Source organism: Phragmites australis, chromosome 6 (assembly GCF_958298935.1).
Source record: "Phragmites australis chromosome 6, lpPhrAust1.1, whole genome shotgun sequence".
In the NCBI taxonomy this organism is placed as follows: domain Eukaryota; kingdom Viridiplantae; phylum Streptophyta; class Magnoliopsida; order Poales; family Poaceae; genus Phragmites; species Phragmites australis.
The window spans coordinates 13822670-13842116 of record NC_084926.1 but is presented as its reverse complement, the minus strand read 5'-3'; the positions used below and the strand labels follow the sequence as shown (position 1 = coordinate 13842116).

General features: G+C 43.1%; 1 protein-coding gene across 1 annotated transcript; it reads left to right on the top strand.

Annotated features, from left to right (window-relative positions):
* Positions 1–13258: 13258 nt before the first annotated feature.
* On the top strand, positions 13259–18879 carry LOC133921795 (la protein 1-like). Its single transcript, XM_062366823.1, has 10 exons — positions 13259–13329; positions 13416–13489; positions 13594–13746; positions 14271–14413; positions 14816–14964; positions 15908–15988; positions 16078–16480; positions 17144–17291; positions 17792–17870; positions 18553–18879. Exons 1-10 carry the CDS (start codon positions 13259–13261, stop codon positions 18659–18661), a joined length of 1410 nt encoding a protein of 469 aa, XP_062222807.1. The 3' UTR covers positions 18662–18879.
* The last annotated feature ends 568 nt before the right edge of the window (positions 18880–19447 follow it).

Below are 19447 nucleotides of genomic sequence, written 5' to 3'. Positions count from 1 at the left end.
CGGCCTGAAAGCGAACGAAGGTTAGTCTCCTAACTCACTCCGGGCGAAGCATGCTCGGGGAATGTACTGCTCCGCCAGGCCATCCCGCAGCCGGAAGTTGTAGCAGCCGGCGACGTCAGCGGTGGAGAAGCCCCTCTTCTTCCCAGCCGGCCGCAGCACGAAGAAGTGTCGGAAGAGCGACACCGACGGCGGCACCCCAACGAACATCTCGCAGAAGTGGGCGAAGATCGCCAAGGCGACAACCGAGTTCGGGCTGAGGTGCGCCAGTTGAATCCCGAACGTGTCAAGGATCTAGAGGAACAAAGTCGAGAACGGCAGCACCAGCCCGGCCGTCACGAAGGAGCCGAAGAGGACGATGCGCCCCGGCCGGTCCGTCACCGGCGGGAAGCTCGCCGGCCTCACCACCGAAGCCTCCCGCTGGCCTTCGGGCACCATCATCTTCCGCACTTTATCTGCCGCATCCTCGTTGACGAACCGGGACTCCGGCAGCACGCTGTCGGGTGTCTTGTCGCGGCGGCTACCTCCCGCTCTCAGCATTTTGTCAGGGTGGGGGATGGGTTGGAACGGTGGGGGAAGAAAGGTGCGCTGATCGCCTAAGGTAGGGAGAGAGCTCAGGAGCGCAAGGAAGAAGGAGAAGACTTGATCGCAAAGACAGCGTAAAGAGGGGGGCGGTTCGCTCCCCTCCCCCTTTTATATACCTCAGGAAATTCAAACTCTGCCTGCCGCTGCGCGCTCGGTGAGACAACTTCCTCGGCCGGCGCAGCGGCCAGGCGAATCTCCCTCGGGCCGCGCGGTTATGAGCGGTTGCCAGGCGCACTATCCTCGATCAGCGCGGTTGCCACGCGCGCCGCCTACCTCGTTATCACGCGCCTCGGGAGTCGACTGGACGCACATCCGTTCGGCTCCCCGTTGGGCTGTACCAGAAGCCTGGGCCGGAGAGGCCAGCGCCTAAAAGCGCGCCGTGTGGCGTCGGTGCTGGGTTCGGTCTCGATGACGACGAAGGCCCCATCCGCAGTCTCTGGGCCATCTCCTGCCAATGGGCCTGGGGGCTTCTGTCGGTGAATCAGGAACCAGGGGTCCCCGAATCTCGAGGCCAGGTCAGCAATCCTCCACGTGGCGCCCTCCCGCGGGGGTCATCTCCGCAAGGTAAAAAGGACTAAGTTCCGGGAGAGGGCGCTCGGGGCCACAAACAGTGGTCCCCGAGTACCCAGGTTCCCCGATGATCTGCGAAGACCAAGTAACCAGGAAGGGGGTGCTCGGGGAGGTGAACAGTGACCCCCGAGCACCTGAGTCCCCCGACGACCAGGAAAGCTGAGTACCGGGAAGAGAGTACTCGGGGAGGTAAACAGTGGCCCCCGAGCACTCAATTCCCCGAGGACCCGAACAGTTAAATCTGGGAGAGAGTGCTCGGAGAGGTGAACAGTGACCCCCGAGCACTCGGTTCCCCGTGGACCAAGAGAGGGCGTTTTCAGGAGAGAGTGCCCAGGGAGGTGAACAGTGACCCCCGAGCATTCGGTTCCCCGACGGCCCAGGAAGCCCCCCGTCAGTGGCCCCAGAGGGGTCCAGCGATGAGGTGTCAGCCAGTGAAAGGCCCGATACCGCATTTAAGGGCGCGCGTGGCCTGTCACCTCCAACTGCTCCCGCCACGCTCGGTGTCAGTCCCTGCCATACTCTGGAAGAAGGGCGTGGGGACATTTAATGCCCGGGTCCCATCCCGCGCCATCCGGCGCGCCTCGGGATAGCATCGTGAGGCCCGAGGCATTCCGTCTGCCGCGCTGCTGTGGCAGACGAACATGACCGGGCGGGCACGCCGGGCCGCTCTGCGGCTGCCCGATGGGCCCTCTCCACGGCGCACGTTGCCAGCGCCATCATGACGACTGAAGACCGGGCGCGGGGCGCGTTTTCAACCCCCGTCACTTCGCGTAGAGGCCATGATGACTGTCTTTTCCATTTATGGTGCCTTGGAACTCATGCCCTCCCATTCGGGGCACGCCACCGTCGGCGGATATTTAAGGAGCCGACAGGCGCGGACAGAAGGGGGGCAGAAGCTGAGATCGAGATTGAGTCTGAGTTGGTACAGAGGAGCGCTCGAACTCTCTGGCGCTTGCTCAGAGATCGAAGAACACCTTCGTACAGGCGTAGCAGCTGTGACCACCGAAGAACAAGGAGCCCAAGGCTCTAGGATAGACAAATATTCTTGTAACCAGCACATTCCTGAGAAACATTCTTAGGGCATTTATAGCATCCACACAGGAGTAGGGTGTTACACGCAGCGCGGCCCGAACCTGTCTAAAAATCCCTCCAGCGCATTTACTCTTTTCTGCATTAGATCATTCCATCCCACCTGCCATCGCATTTACATCCATTTATTTCTCCAGCAAACATATTCAGAATCATCCCCCCGACCGAATCTCTAAAGAGGGGTCCCTCAGGATTCCTCTGACAGTGTATATTTGCATCCACCCGATCAGACTGTAACAATGAATGCATGTAATCAAACACTCTTCTCTCTAAAGTTATATATATCCACCGAATCAGATAAGACAAATTCGGGCAACCAAACACAACCATGGTTCCTCTTGAAGGCACGTGAATTTGAGTATGCGATGGAGACAACATGTGAGCCATGTTTCTATGGATCGGATCAGTGATTCCATGTCGATGGAGCTGAGTATATATGATTTTGTAAGGGTATGATTGGTTGCCCGTATAGATCGTATATGTAAGCTGAGTGGAAGCAGATCGAGCGGAGTTATATTTGTTGAAGAAAAGAGTGTTTGGTTGGATGTATATGTTTGGATAGGCTGGACTAAGTTTCTGTTTGGTTGATCGAATATAAGGCCATATGAGCATATGCAAGAGTAGAGATTATGATTGATTGTTTGTATAGAGGTGATTTTGTAACACTGACACGTGTGCCTGCCTACAGGAGCCTGCATCCGCCAAGCTAGGTTATGTGCGTGCATTTACATTCGCCAGGCTAGACTGGAACAACATATGCGTGTAAGCAAACACGTTTCTTCCTAAAATTATCCGCGCTTATTGAGCCAGGTTGCTTTTATATGAGCAAACAATCATACCCTAAACGTGTTAGCTCGAACGTATAAATTTTAAATTTTATATGAAACATTACATTTCACTCTATGTTAACTTAGGACATCTCCTTAGTTCTAAAACTAGGTTTACTAGGCCTTATAGGCCGATTATTAGGTAAATTAGTAAATAGTCCTAGTGCAAAGTCTAGTATGGCATATCCTAGTTCACACCGGTAACGTCATAGCAGTCTAAATACAGTCTTAGTCACAGTCCTATGATGAAAATGTGATTGAAAGTTAAAACAATACTAGCATATGAATTATGAGCTTTACTTTATTGCAAAAATAGTCTTTCACTTGTTGAATGTTGAACCAATGATTTATAATTACTTGCTATTATTTGAATGGTGAATTGCATTTTTTATTTATAATTACTTGTTTGTTAAAAATAATAATGATTTTTATACACCTATCCGTCAAAAGAGATGTAATATGTTTTTTAATTGTTATATGAATGTACATGTATAAATAGAAAATATAAATAGAAAAAGAAAAACTTGTTACAAGGCCTAGTACTCGGCCGATTACTGTATACTTGTTACAAGGTGAGATGGCCTAGCGAGTACCTATTACCTAGTTTTAGAGCCTTGTGTGTATCTATTACGAAAAATGGCTTAAATCATGAGGATAGTGGCTCACACTGCAATCTTGGGTTTACAGACTTGTTACAAGTTGTCCCTTCATTTTTCCTCTATTTGATATATATTAGAATCAAAACAGGCCTTTTTATTAAGTTGTATGGGATTTCAAAAGAGACATGTTTACATCTTAGAGTGCCCATAACTCATTAAGTAAACATTCATTTTAGTTACTTCGCCACGATAAGTTGCTGCGCGTACAAATTAGGGACCAGTTTGGAGATAGAGGATTTAAGGGCTTACTTGGTTTGAGTTCAACTAGTCCTATTAAAATTTTGGTGTGGTTTTACCAATTGGATTGTGGTCTTGCCAATTCACGGGCAATGACAAAACGGGAAAGAAAAAATATTTTGAATTTGCCAAAGTAGTACCATGACATGTGGGACCTGTATATTAATTTTTTTCTAATAAAACGTACCTAAATAAGATCTTATTTTATAGATTTAATTATAAAGGATATAATAGTGTAACCGGATGTAATTTGAATATATTGTTTAGTAGATATAGTGGTTTAAAACTTATTAATATATATTTTTGGAATCCATGCAGCACGGTCTTCCATGTTAGCTGTCTCCACTTGGCCAAGTTAAAATTTGATCAGAAATTAAATCATGGTGGTGCCAAATTTCACTGTCAAAATGGTGTTTGGTTTGAGGTCAAACTAAAATTTGATCGGTTAAAAATTTTGATGGACGATTTGGTCGCTCGAGATTTATCTAAAAACACTATATAAAAATCTTGGCCGACCAAATTTTTTTAAGCATGATCAAATTTTGATTTCAAACCAAACAGATGCCAAATTTTTTAGACACAGCTAAAATTTAACTTAGCTCCTTTTGACCCTAACCCAACAGCGCCCTGACAAACGATTTAGGCGCCCACGAAAAATGAGCTGGGCATGCCAAACCTGAGTTGGATGAACCAACTTTTGGTCTTCATCCAAACACATGTTAAAAAATTTGGCATGACTAATACTTTGGTCAGTCTAGCATTAGCAACAATCTAAATATGTCCTAAGACCGCTAGAAGTCTCGGGTACAACCCAGTGACAGACACACTAGGACATATGTGTACAAGTGTACATTCAAAAAAAAATTGTAAAATGTTGAGTATATATTATATATAATAGATGTTAATATCGATAGTTGTTAAAAATTGATAATTATGTGATGTATTTCGACTTAACAGACCATGCATATTCATTTGGCTCTTTTCTCACTACCGCACTCCGCCATATCAAAGTCTAATTAGTTCTTGGAAGGGTGAAATTGATCGGATTTAGATGGATAATGCTCTTACCATATTCACATCTATTTTTTTTGTTGGATTTAGAGTCAGGAGTGGATACTGCAGATACAAATTCGAATATGGATTGCTTTAGAGTCGGAGTCGAACCATAAACATACTAAAATAATCGGATATTACTCACGCACAATCATGAAGCAACATATAGCATAATAGCAATCATTCATATCAGTGTTAAAATTGTGTGGGTTTTTGTCTCTAATCCAAAGTCATCAATCATCTTCACTCGGATAAACTTTCTTGAGTATGCAGACTCGCATGCATAACTAAAATCTTGCTCAGAGTATTGTTAACAGTCAATGTCGTTTTTTCAGAAAGTGATGAAAGCTTAAAGGAATCCAAGCACATCTAGCATCTAGCGAGTAGATATAAAACAAGATATCACAGGATTCGGTTACGAGCAAAAGAAATTGTGAGCTATTTCTATTTCTTCCACACAAGCGAGGGGCATACACATTAGCACATAGAAATACTACAAATTTCATCAAATGAGCATAATATAGTAGGCAATAGCTAGTAGCATAATTTAAAATATTACGTTGCATAGACAGATACAATCCATATTCTATTCTATAGATAGTATTGGTCTGGGCCGGAGGCAATGAACCTAGTAAAATGTGCATAACATGATCTAAAAATCGGATAATCCGTACCCGCCAGATTTTTGCAATATCATACTCGTATTTGTATCTATATCCGCATTCGCATCTGTATAGATTTTTAAAAAGGCTTATTGTACCTGCATACATATCCGCACTGATTGGATCAGAAACTATCTATTCCGCTTTCAACTCTAGCTCTTGATGGCCTAAACGTGCAACATATTGTTGGGGTTATCATATAGGACCCCTGCCGCTCCTGGCCCCAGCGGACCGCACTTGCGGACAAAACGAGTCCCTGGAGGCCATGCGGATCACTATTCCGCTTTCAACTCTAGCTCTTGATGGCCTAAACGTGCAACATATTGTTGGGCTTATCATTTAGGACCCCTGCTGCTCCTGGCCCCAATGGACCGCACTTGCAAACAAAATGGGTCCCTAGAGGCCATGAGGATCACTAGGCTCCAGGACCCTCTGGAGCCCTGGCCTTCTAGAGCCCCATCCTCCAAAGCCCCAGCCTCTGAAGCCCTGGCCTTCCGAAGCCTCGAACTCCAAAGCCCTTACCCTCTGGAGCCCTTTTCTCTGGAGCCCTTGCATTCTGAAGTCTGGGCAGCCTCTTCGAAGTACTTCCCCCTCACTTTGGAAGGGGTAGCCCTTCTATGGTTCTAGACGTTGGAGCTCGGGACTGTTTTCACCTGGGCCCAGCTCTGAGACCTCTTTTGTAACAACTTCCAGGGTAACTTCGTCGAGCCGCTGACCTCCGGAAGCCTATTAAATGTTAAACAATAACCAGGCGAGACCCTCTAGGATTATTTTCAGAAGTTTTTCTGAATCAAGTCCCAGATTAAGGGTATCTCAGACTCATCGGTCATCGACGCGGCAACTCAGAGTCTAGCCGATGGCCCCCTCTACGATCGGCTGAACCGGCACCCGGTGCGATCCGTAGAGGCCCTCATGTGCAAGTTCGAGGAGTACGCATGCACAGAAGAGGAGCGGCTCCGCCGGTGGCTCGCGCAAGCCACCACAACCCCCAGCGTTAAGCCCTAAAAATTTAATAAAGACACGAGGGACAGAATCTGTATCATGATTAAAAGTTTAAATTTAAAAGTTATAACATGAATACATTTTTCTAATGAGCTCTTTTGTAATGCTCCATTTATATGCAGATCTGATCTAAACTGATCTAGACTAGTCTGGGACCTGATCTAAACTTATTCCTAGACCAGTGGCCTAAGGATAAGTTTAGATCAGTTTAAGCTTGGCCTAAACTGGTCTAGATTGTTCTAGTAATGAGTCTAGACCAGTTTATAAGAATGAGTTTAGACTAGGTTTTAGATCAGTCTATACTAATTTAGATCAAATCATGTATATAAATAGAGAATTATAAATGAATTTATTTTTTTCATAATATAACATAGGATTAGGAATAATTTTATAAATTAATCAATCACATACGAAAAAGACAGATTATCCATGTAGCACCTGACATTTTCATTTGTATGATCTGAACATTTTCATTTGTATGACTATATATATAAAAAGCTCTTATTGACAGAAAAGAATTCAAATGTCAAAAGATAATATAATATGTATGGAAAAAAGTACATCGCACATATATAATAGGTTAGATAGTACTAGTGGAAAAAAATTAATAAAGGCACGAGGGACAGAATCTGTCATCATGATTGTAAGTTTAAAATTTAAAAGTTATAACATGAATACATTTTTCTAATGGGTTGGATGTACTGCAGGCCTGCCAGGTCTTGCACGAGGCGCCAGGAAATCGTATGTGACGCAAACAGTGAACATATGGAGAAAAAAATAAAATACATTCCAAGTACACTGCTTTAGCCAGTACTTTGTACGATCTCTATGCAACACGGGCGGACAAGATGCCGGCAAAACGAGTTGCCGGGAACAGAACCGATTTTTCCTAGATTCATCGTACTGAGCAGAACCATCAAAACTTGAGATCCGAACAGAAACGGATAGCAGTTGAAGAATGAAGAACCACTGCATAGGGTTGGAAGTTGGAACAGGCATGCTTATCTGGAATGGTCGATTTTCCGTTTGCTTTATATTAAGAGAAAGGATGCCGGCCGTACGTTCCTATCACAAATAAATAATTCAGATAAGACTAGACGGTAGATTAGAGCGTGCATGCGAGATCCCCGATGAGATAACAACAATCCTGCACGTAAGTGGACTGGAGACAGTAGCATCTTTATCCGGACCGCGGACACACCAAGATAAGCACACTGCATACACATGCTGGTGCTCACCTCTTAGTGAAGTGGCGGAGGTGTGGAAGTAAGAATTTACCTACAAAGTTTAAATTCTTATGCTTAATATAACAGTATTAGTACCGAATTTGTAAGTACATGAATGTGATATGCGTGTATAGTAATGTGTGCACGTGTATGACCTTATAATGTGCGCACGTGTATGACCTTATAATAAAAAAAAGCACTCTCGGATGGGGCCATTTTGGCACGTCGACGTCGGCGAATGGCGACTGCTTCACATCAATGCAGTCACGGTTGTCTGAAAACATAGCCAGCGACTGAAATTTTTTATTTTTAGATTTCGAAAATAAAAAAATTATAAAACTAGATGCCTTTTGAAAAAAAACTACAAAATAGATTAATGTCGCTCTTGAAATGCGACAACAAGATGTGATATTTTCAACTGACAACATTTAAAAAAATAACTATGGTCGCCGTTCTACTGGGTGATAGGTTAAAGAATAAAAAAAACATTGCATTTTTTACTTTTAAAATTCAAAATACTACCGAAATAGTTATGAAAAAATCTAAAAATATATGTTGTAGAGTATACTATAATCTAGCCCTGAAAAAAAATTAGATAAAAATATGATTTATACAATGAGAAAAAAAGATAAATTTTATTGTACCTAATCTGACCTTGTAAAAGTAATTGTGTGAGTCAAATTTTTTTAGAGGGATAGATTATAGCATCATCTACATCATACTTTTTTTTCAAAAAAATTATGATTATTTTGATAGTGTTTTGAATTTTGAGAGCAATAAAACATGATGTTTTTTAACCTATCAACAGTTAGAATGGCGAGATCTTTATTTGTTAAAAAGTAGTAGCTTAATTTAGCAATTTTTTCAAACATGTGTCTAGATTTACAATTTTTTATTTTCTAAATATTAAAAATAAAAAGCTCGCCAGCGAGTGTACCGCTGAATTTGCGTGGAGGCCTCTTACAGCCCAAGTTCCTTGAGCTCGGCCCAATAAAGGGCGGGCCATTAGAAGGTGTATTGCTTGGAGATTTGGGCTAGATTATGGGCTGAGACGGGCTGGGCCGGGCTAGATACCTCTTGGTCTCGGGAAGGGAGTTTTTTTTATTTATATATTTTTTCGAGTTTAAATTTAAATAAATAGATTCCCGGCGAAAAGATTTACGAAAGTAGGCGCTCACCGCCCTCTCAGAGGGCTGCAGCCCTCTCAGAGGGCGGGTACGGGTGCTAACCGCCCCCTGAGAGGGCGGTAGGCCTTCCAGCCCGGACCCCACAGCTCCTCCCGCCCGCCGCCCCGCGCCGGCCCCCTGCGCCCTGAGTCTATAAAAACCCCAAAAATTGGAGAAAAAACCATAAAATTCGGAAAAAAAGAAAAGTTGAGAAGAGAGAGGAGAAGAGAGGAGAGGAGAGGGGAGGAAGAGAGATCGGTGAAGCCCTGCTGCATTTGGGCTGCGGATTTGGAAAAAAAATTCAGATCAATCTTTTTATCTTTTTATTGTTGTTAATTAGTGTAGTAGTAGTATATGACATAGATTTTAGATATTTAGATCTAGGGTTTAGAAAATTGTAAATTGTAAAATTTAGTTAGAAAATTGCACGATAATAGTTGAATATAGAATATTATTTTTAGTATATTATTTTCAATTTGTTACCTGTAGTATATTATTTGTAGTATATTATTTTCAGTATGTTGTTTGTAGTATATAGTTTATAGTATATTACTTGTACATGCGGACGTATGAGTCAACAGTAGATGATAATTTACGAACCTAGGGTAGCATTTAAAAACTATTTTATCCGATAATCAGAAATATAGTTTGTTGTCTTAACATGTGTTATGTTTGCGGGTGTTTCCAGGAATGGGAGATAAATTAATTTTTCAGATATATTATGGTGAGGGTGAAATTATGTACGGTCCCAACAGTGTAGATCTCTCTGGATTTCGCCATGTTATGAAGGGGCTTAGTAAGGCTAATGAGAGGACTATTGTGGGGGTGTGTAAATGGCTAATGCGGTTTTTCCAACTGGATCCGCAGCAATATGAGCTGAAGTTGAAAGGTGTTCTGAGCCGTGCTAGTCATGGATACTTTGGTGAGCTTGTTCCCATCGAAGCCACATCAACTTGGAGGCAGTATGTAGATATATGTTCAACTTGGAGGCAGTATGTAGATATATGCTGTGAACGTGGCATGCCGCTTGTTTTATTAGCTGCGGCGTATCTGAAAGATCAAAATGAGGTGAACTCTGAAGAAGCAGTAGCAGGACCAAGTGAGGCAGTGGAAGATGAGTCAGAGGCGGCTAATGTAGGGTCCAGAGAGGAGGTTGGTGATGTTCCAGACCTGCAGCCGATGGGTGTAGCTGATGAAGGGGAGCACATCCCTAGCATCATTGAAGATATGGATTTGGAGGATGAAGAGTTGGAGGAAGGCCTTGCCGGTGGGGATTCTTCTGATGAGGAGGGTAATGCTGCAATTCCTGCAGAGTGGCGGGATCAAGAATTTTTGAAGTTGGTGGTTAGCGAGGCTGACCAGACACCGTGGCCATACCATGAGAATGAGGTGTCATAGGGTGCTATGTACCCTACAAAAGAGGCAGTTATTGATGCTGTAAAATTCTAGTCGTTGTCTCTTCGTAGGCAATTCAAGGTTGTTAAATCAAGTAAAAGAGAGTACGATGTGAAGTGCTTGGTTCCTCAGTGCCCTTGGCGGGTGCACGCATTTAGAGGAAAATGGGCAGACTACTGGCAATGCTCAATAGTTAAGGAACATAATTGTCATATTGAGGAAATAGAGTTCGCCCATCGGAACCTGTCTTCTGCTTTCATTGCAAATGTTATGTACGGAGAGATTGTGGACAACCTAAGGTACGAGCCACGATCAATAATCCGTGCTATTGAGCAAAGGTTCCAGTACAAAATAAATTATGCGAAGGCATGGAGGGTGAAACAAAAGGCTATTGAGATTAGGTTCGGTACATATGAAGATTCGTATCACAATGTACCTTGTCAATTAGCCACAATTTGTGCAAGAAATCCAGGCAGCTACTATGATATCAAGCATTACCCCTCTACTGATGTGGAGTACAACGGAAAAAGAGTGTTGCAGCGTGCTTTCTTTGCATTCGGTGCAACTATCAAAGCATTTAGATATTGCCGACCTATCATATGCCTAGATGAAACATTCCTAACTGGGAAGTACAAAGGGCAGATATTGTCTGCAATAGGGGTCGACGGTAACAACCAAGTCCTGCCACTAGGGTTTGCGTTCGTGGAGAGTGAGAATGGGGACAGTTGGTATTGGTTCCTAGAGCGGGTGAAGCATGCAATTGTTCTTGACCGACCAGATGTGTGTCTCATTCATGATAGACATGCAGGATTGTTGCAGGCTTTGCTGGATATGCAACACGGTAGCGTGCGACGGGGTGTACCAGTACAGTGGCCAGATCTCAAAAGCAGGTAGTGCATGCGCCATATGGGTGCGAACTTCTACAGACAGTTTAAAAACAAAGAGTTAATGAAGCTCTTCAAGAAGTTGTGCAGTCAGAACCAGCAACGTAAGTTCAATGCATTATGGGCAAGACTTGATGAACTGACTCTTAAACAAACCGCGGAGGCCGTACCTAACCGTGAGGAACCAATAGCTCTCGGTCGGCTCCCAACCGATACTCCGCAGATTGTAAGGAGATCGGGCTCATCTATTAGGAGCTTTTCACAGTGGATACGCAATGAGCCGAATGAAAAATGGGCTCTGCTGTACGACAGTGGTGGTGTCAGGTATGGAGTAATGACTACAAACATTGCAGAGGTTTATAACTGGGTCATGCGAGGAATGAGGTCCCTATCACTAGTTGGAATTGTAGAAGGCATTTTGCATGGCACCTGCAAGTACTTCATTTATCGGTATGCAGCTGCTAAGGTTGTAATGGAGGACAATCGTATGCTTTATGGCCGGATGCTATGTGAGTACATGGAGAAGGCAAATAGGAAGGCCCACATGCATCGCGCAAATCAAGAGGGCACAACAGAGCACAGGTTCAGTGTCCTGTGTCGGGATAAGGGTCAGAGGGGGGTAGACGTGAGCGGCATGTTCAAGAGTGTGTGCTAAGGAGTGGGACATGCATATGTAGTTGTCAGAAGCCACAATTACTCCACAAACCTTGTACACACGTCATAGCTGCGTGCGCGGAGCACCATATGCTTCCAAGGCAATATGTGTCACAATATTTCATGAAAGATCAAGTACTGAACACCTGGAACCAGGAGCTGTATGGTTACGGCATTGTTGACACTTTTACAAGTAACCCAGGGCCTTCAAGAATATATGTGCCTGATTTGGGAAAGATGAAGAACGCACCGGGCCAAAGATAATCTCGGCGGATTCGTAACGATATGGATGAATCCGAGGCTGGCCCTAGGATTAAGCGATGCAGTCAGTGCAACGAAGTAGGTCACACTTACAAATATTGTCCCAAAAGTGCAGGCGGTGATGCACCTGTTGTCTAGGTCAGCTAGTTTTGTACCAGTTTAATATGTGTTAATTTCGCGTATGGTTAATTTGCATTCGAAGTATGTTGTTCTTGTATTTATTTCTCAATGTAATAATGTACATGTCTTTCACATGCAGAGATGGCTCAGCCTTCGACCCCGGAGCTTTTGGACCCTGCCGTGGACAAGAAGCATCGCAGCTTCTTATCCGCCGAGCACCAGACGGAGCTAGGAGTGTTTCGCCCACGAGGCCCCGGAGAGCTGCTGACGGTAGACGAGCGCTGGACCCACAGGTACTTAGAAAAGCTGATGGTCTTACATATCATTTCGCTTCTGTTGTTACATATTATTGATGTACTGCAATACTTATAGGTTGGGAGCGGTCGGACTCCTACCGTTTTGCCGGTTGGTCGAGGCCCGATCGACGGAGAACCCCGAGGTTGCGGCCCGTCGTTTCTATTTCGATCGGTCGCTGATAGCAGCACTGGTCGACCGTTGAAAAAAAGCCCTCTCAGAGGGCGGCTAGGGGCTAACCGCCCCCCAAGGCCGAGGGCGGTTAGCCCCTCTTGCCGCCCTCTGAGGGGGCGGTTAGGCCTACCGCCCTCTCAGGGGTGGTTAGCACCCGTAGAGAGGGTTGTAGCCCTCTGAGAGGGCGGTGGACGACTACTTTTGCAAATCTTTTCGCCGGGAATCTATTTATTTAAATTTAAACTCGAAAAAATATAAAAAAAAACTCCTCGGGAAGGTACTCTCCATGGAGAGGCGTGAAGAGTGAACAGCCACTTCAGCACCCGCGCTCCTCCCAAAACCGCCTAAACCCCAACCGCCGATTCCTCTCCAGTCTCCAGCTCAATCGCAATCGGAGCCACCCATGGCCACCGCCGCGCCGCTCGACGAAGCCAAGGCGAAGAGCGTTCTCCGCCAGGTTCCCGATCCCGTCTTGTTGTCCCCCGCTGCAAATTTTCTCCCCTTTTTTCGATGATTTTCTTTTTCCGATCATTTTTTTGCTTTGTTGCGCGCAGGTGGAGTTTCTACTTCAGCGACAGCAACTTCCCCCGCGACAAGTTCCTGCGGGAGACGATCGAGCAGAGCGACGATGGCCGTAACGATCTCTCTCGCCCACTTGGTCCATCTCCCCGCTAATTATTTCGTAGGGGCGAGCTGCCAAATTTTTTGTTTTCGTTTTGTTTTGTTCGCATTGTGCAGTGGTGAGCTTGGCCTTGATATGCTCCTTCTCGCGGATGAAGTCGCACTTGGGGCTCGACTCCGCTGTGAAGCCTGAGACTGTGCTGGAAGAGACCGTGCTCGCGGTTGCTGAGGTGCTTCGGCGGTCTCCGGTGCTCTGCGTATCAGAGGATGGTAAGCGAATTCATTCCCCTTTCTCTCCATTTAAGAAAGCGTGGTTTAGTTGCAGCACATGCTAAACTGCTGTTCTAGGTAGCAGAAATTTTCTGTGGTCGGCAGTTGAATGTGCAACTAGCACATGTTAAGGTGATGCCTTGCCTTGCACTTGATTAAGATCTTTGCTCCTAGTTGTTCCTAGTTTTCTTTGGAGCTCCTAATGAGTCAATGCTAAGTCTACGTATATATAGGCTGCTCTTGTTATCTCCCTTGGTGTGTGTTCTATCTAGTACTTAGTATCTGATGTTTAGTTTGGTAAACTGTATTCTTTCTTTTGTATTCATTCTTCAAAGGTAAGGGAATAGCACATGCATCAAACATATACTTAGACTGGAAACTAGTATGATTTTCTTTTGTAAGTCATGGGACATGATGCTGAAGAATGGATAGTTGCTTTAAGGTGTGAACTGATGGACTAGAATCAGTTCGCTTTCACTGGACTTAAGTATCTCTTAACATCATCGTCATACTTTTAAAATCAGGAAAGAAGATTGGTAGACTTATTGAGCTTTTGAAGCCAGATGATATCACAGAGCAAGTAGACTATAGGATAATTGCTACATCACCGCCGCCTTACAATGTAAAGCTGGAAGATGTCCAATCATTCTTCGCACAATATGGAAAGGTGTTCTGTATCTTTTTTCATTCAAATACCATAGTTAATGTGCTAGTGGTTGGTTAGCAAATGGATTGAAATACAAATACAATGTGATCAATGGAATAACCAGTTGCATAGATTCAATTCAATCTGCTCAACATGACAGATCAAGATTTTTTACTTATATAACCAAAAAAATTAGCAGCATGGTTAACTGCCTAAGCATAGAACAGTATAATCGTCTGGTCGGCAGTGCCATTGTATTATGTGGTATTCAGGTCTGCAAGGGGGACTGAATATTTTCTGTTCTACTAGGATTTTTTTGGCTCTATAGTTATCTTCTGAAGTTAAATAGTTATCTGGAGATTTTTTAGGAGTCATGATGCCTTTTGAAGTACATTTTTTGTGTACTTCTGTACAAACTTGTAGGTGAACAGTGTGCGACTGCCATGTCATACTGCAAACAAAAAGCACTTCTGTGGCACTGCTTTAGTCAAGTTTTCTGAAGAAGAGGAAGCAAAACAAGTTATGAAGCATAGTTTGTTTTTTGCAGGGGCAAATCTGGAAATAAGACCAAAGTAAGCTACTAACTTATCGTTGTGGATGGTTTTTTATTTGTACAGATAAAATGCGTATTTATTAATACCTTCGTCAGATTCAGTGTAAGTTTTACTTTATGTCTCCTCTGGTGAATGAGAGGCTGTTGGCTAATGATCAAACGTCCTGCCGTAGGAAACTTGTTTAGGGTGCTATTGCGATGTATTATGTGAAACGAGCTTGATTCACTTGTAGATTTTTTTTGTGCTATAAGCAATCAGGCACTTTGACCTTTGCTGTACCTAAAGGTACCAGGGAAAGTGTTTTGTGGTTGTTTCTCATCATAAAAGTTTGTGCTAAACACTGTTGGTGCTGTACATAATTACATATGTCCTACAGTTGTAGAATGACTTTCATCAGCAGGGTCCATTGCTAAGCAGGTTATTACTTATTTTACTGATGATCACTTATTTTACTGATGATCAAGGGAAATAGGTGGTTCCCATAATATGTCAAAGGTTAAAGACCCTTTGCAAGACATATTTTGGGAGTAATTTAAGTTTGCCGAAAGAGGAAACTTTAGTAGTGTTAGTCGACCACAGGTCAGACAAATCCTTTTGGGCAATTGTAGCCTGTGATGCGCCCAAAAGTTTTATTTTCTAAAGTTAAGGTGCACCAGCCATATTGCTATTATCCATGTAGGAGTTGACAAGTGAAATTTGCTGGATGGATTCTGCTACATAAGCCAACAGTGTCTAGACTCTAGACAACCATTTCTATAGCTATCTCAAATTCAAGCAAACATTTTATTCACACAGTGTCTAGACTCTAAACAACCATTTCTATAACTATGTCAAATTCAAGCAAACATTTTATTCACACAGATTGTTTGTCCTACTTCTTTGCCTGTTTTGATATGCAATAATGTAAACTAAGCGATGTCTTTCATATTTTGACTCGCAAATCCTTGTCTGAATTATGAAGGAAGGAGTTTGATGCTGAACATGAGTCTAAAAAAGAAGCATATGAAAAGGCTCACCCTAGCAAGGACAGCCAGGACGAAGGGTGAGTATCTTACAGCCTATCTGGTAAATTGGTATTTCATTTCTTTTGAGTTTAAATTATGACCAAGAGTCCTAGAAATTTAACTGCAGCTATCCAAAAGGCCTAATTGTGGCCTTCAAATTGAAGAAAACCACAGTTAATTCTGTGGTGCAACAAAATAACATTGACAAAGTGAATGACTCTGCCACCGAATTAGAAACTTCCAATTCCATGGAGAAACCATCAGGCCAGGGGTCTGAGGAGAGGGTCCCTGAGAGCAGTGATACAAAGGAAGAGAAGTCCTCAGATGACATGACTGAAGAGAAAGAGGTAAACACTAGCGAAGTTACAGAATCGGCAGAGAAGTGCATTGGCGATGCTTTCATACAAAGTGAAAAGCGTGGTGATAGTGAATCATTGATCATGGATGGCAGAAGCATTTCTGGCAATGCCAAGAACCGAATCTCGAGGGAGGATCTAAAAGAAGCATTCAAAAAATTTGGAACCGTTCGGGTAATGATGATTCACACCACTTCCAGGCTTTTGCTTTTGTTGGTATAACGATGGTAGCAATTATCTTGACATGAAATAGTATGAGTTTCTTTTCACTTCTACATAATCTATCATGTAATCTGCAAGTACACCGCTTTTATAAATTCGCATACGCTCCACAAATGAAGCTAAATGGCCAAATTTCAGTTCATGGACTACAACATGCGAACAATTCTTTTTCCACTGAATAACTCCCCCTTACATCATCCACCTCTAGTAGATTATTCCGCCCATGCCATCCTTATCAAAACTTGTTCAATCCATGCCATAGTTGTCAGCCGAATTGTCAATAGTTTGCCATTAAGATTTTTCAAATACCATTTCACCCTTCTAACATGTGAATGACAGCCATCCCCCTACATGCCATTTATGATGCTCTCCATATACCTTGCCTTTTCAAGATGCTGTAACTTCTTTAGGATCAATTGACTGTACTTGGAAATTTTCTGAATTTTCATAATTCAAACTAGACAATTTTTGGCCACAAAGCTACTCAATGAAAATTTGTATTCAATATTTTGTAACGAGCATGGATTCTGCATTGTGGAACTGTTTTGCTTATTTACTATCTGGCACTTGTTGTTATTGACTTATTGTGTATCTTCTTCTCATATTTTTCTCCAGTTTGTGGACTTCAGCATCGGGGATGGTTCGGGATACCTTCGCTTTGAAGATTCTAAGGCAGCTGAAAAGGCTCGCATGTCTGCTGTACTAGCTGATGAAGGTGGCTTGATAATAAAGGACCACATTGTTACTTTGGAGCCTGTGACCAGTAAGAACTATCGTCTTTCTTGATTGACTTTGATTTCTTGAAGCTTGGATTTGATTTTTACTGTTAAAGTACTCCCTAGTCGCAAATGAGTGTCCTTTTTGGACATTGAATGAGTCTGAAAAATGCAATGTGAACGTAATAAGATTTTGATATGATCAAAGTACTTTTCCAGGCAAATCAAAATCATCTTCGTATGGCTGATCCTGATATTTGTAAAAATATTATTGGTCAAAGTTAAAATAATTTTGCTGCAGCCATCCTGGTAACACACTTGTATTTGACCAGAGGGTGGAATACTTGAGTGCAGATAACGTTTTTCTATAGTACTGTTTGATGGTTTTTGTTCTCAGCTAATTAATGAATAGCATCTTTGCTATAGAAGTTGTACCGCTCGATGGTGCTATACTTGGTGGGATCTATTTTCATTAATGTTTGATAGTTTTAACTGAATTCACCTGATAGGAATCGTATTTGCTGATCTTACTCATCTGTTTCTGCAGGTGAAGCTGAGAAGGATTATTGGAACACAATACGCAGCATTCAAGAGAAGTACAAGGATAATAGAAGCTACAAAGGAAGGTATTCATGTGTTCCCGGTCGACACTGTTTGATTTCATCTGTCCCTGTTCTGTTTAGCACTGTATGATCTCTGGAAGTTAACAAATAGCAACCCACTATGTGTTTTGTTTTATGTTAAAACTAGCAGAACCACTTATAGGTAAAAAGAAAAGCTCCGCACTGCAAAATATAGACTGGATTAGTTGTTCGGTCTGGTCATCTGGACCAAATTTAACTATCCTGCTCAGGAGGGTGGAGGACATGGGACACCTACATTGCACGTCATATGTGGAGTTCTCTGGTGAGCTTCGAATTAGCACACTCGGTCCACGTGAGAGGCGATTTTTTGGCATGCGTATTCTGATGTGGTTGAAGGATGTTTAATAAGGCAATCCTTGGCCAGTCATGCTGTGTCCTTATGCTGTTGTTTGGACAAAACCCTGCCTCTCACATGAACAGAATGGTCCATCTTAACAGTGCAACTGGCAATGTTCGCTTCCAATCTTTTCTTAAAGCTGGTGCGGCCCCCATTAAGTAGTCTGAAGTATTTGCATAAACAAGTAAATTATTTAGTTATGTTGAAAAGCATTTTTTTGTCTGGCGTCATGCACCACATCAGCGCTGGTCGACATGGAAGTTATAATCGTTTTTCTGCTTAAGATAATGGGGCTTATCCATTTCTTTTTTTGGTAACGTTTTCTAGGGCTGGAAAGAACTACAGAGGAGGAAAGCAGTTCAACGGTAAGCGAGGTAGAAACCCCGACTCTGAGAAGAATTCTAATAAGGCCCAGAAGGTCGAAGCTGCTGCGTGAGGTTAATTTTGGTACCTTAGCTCGACTGAGAAGTAACATGTTACGCCGGTATGCTTACCCTCACCAGTCTCCAGTTTGTACTTGACTTGTTTTTTTTATCGGTTTTTGTATTATTTTCGTTTTGGTCGTTTTGGCGCCTTGTTCCTATGGTTACTTCCATATTATGAGCCTTCGGTAATGAGTTTACCGTGACATCAACCAATATCTTGTAAATTCAGCTCACCAAGTTTTGATGGCCCTGCTCAGTATGATGAATTACACTTGCCTTGGGATACCGTATAAGGCTGAAACCTTTGTCTGCTGACTGCGGTGCATGTGTTCTTTTTCTTTTAGAGCTACACATCAGCGCGCTGGTCGGGTAGTAGGTTGTGCAGACTGCAGAGAGCATCCTGAATCGTTTTGTAACAAGGAAAAACAGGAAACTGTTCTGGAGGTCAAATAACACGTATTCCTCGTAAAGGAAAAGAAAAATTAAGCATATGGATTATTGGAGAATTACAATAAAAAAAAACGAGGAATGTGATACCTCAAAAATCGTTGTTCGCTGGAGAATGCTTTCAAGCAAGATAGCTAATAGTGTGGGGTCACGGGATTGGCCCGATGAGGTGGTTATCATAGAGATATATAGGGTCTATTTGGATTGTAACTAAATTTGCTATATCTAAGTTTAGCTAGCCTCAGTTTTGTAAGATAATGTTTGGTTACTGTTACTATTTTAGTTTGTCTAACTTTTTAGATTCATGGCCTACTTGTTATAGACATAAAATTTTGTCAAAGTTTGCCTAA

What these genes read in the sequence shown, in the direction of transcription:
- LOC133921795 (XM_062366823.1), top strand. Translation starts at nt 13,259, where the DNA reads ATGGCCACCGCCGCGCCGCTCGACGAAGCCAAGGCGAAGAGCGTTCTC. An exon ending in CAGGTTCCCGATCCCGTCTT is followed by an intron (nt 13,330 to 13,415) that starts GTTGTCCCCCGC and finishes GCGCAGGTGGAG; the next exon opens with TTTCTACTTCAGCGACAGCA. An exon ending in AATAGAAGCTACAAAGGAAG is followed by an intron (nt 17,871 to 18,552) that starts GTATTCATGTGT and finishes AACGTTTTCTAG; the next exon opens with GGCTGGAAAGAACTACAGAG.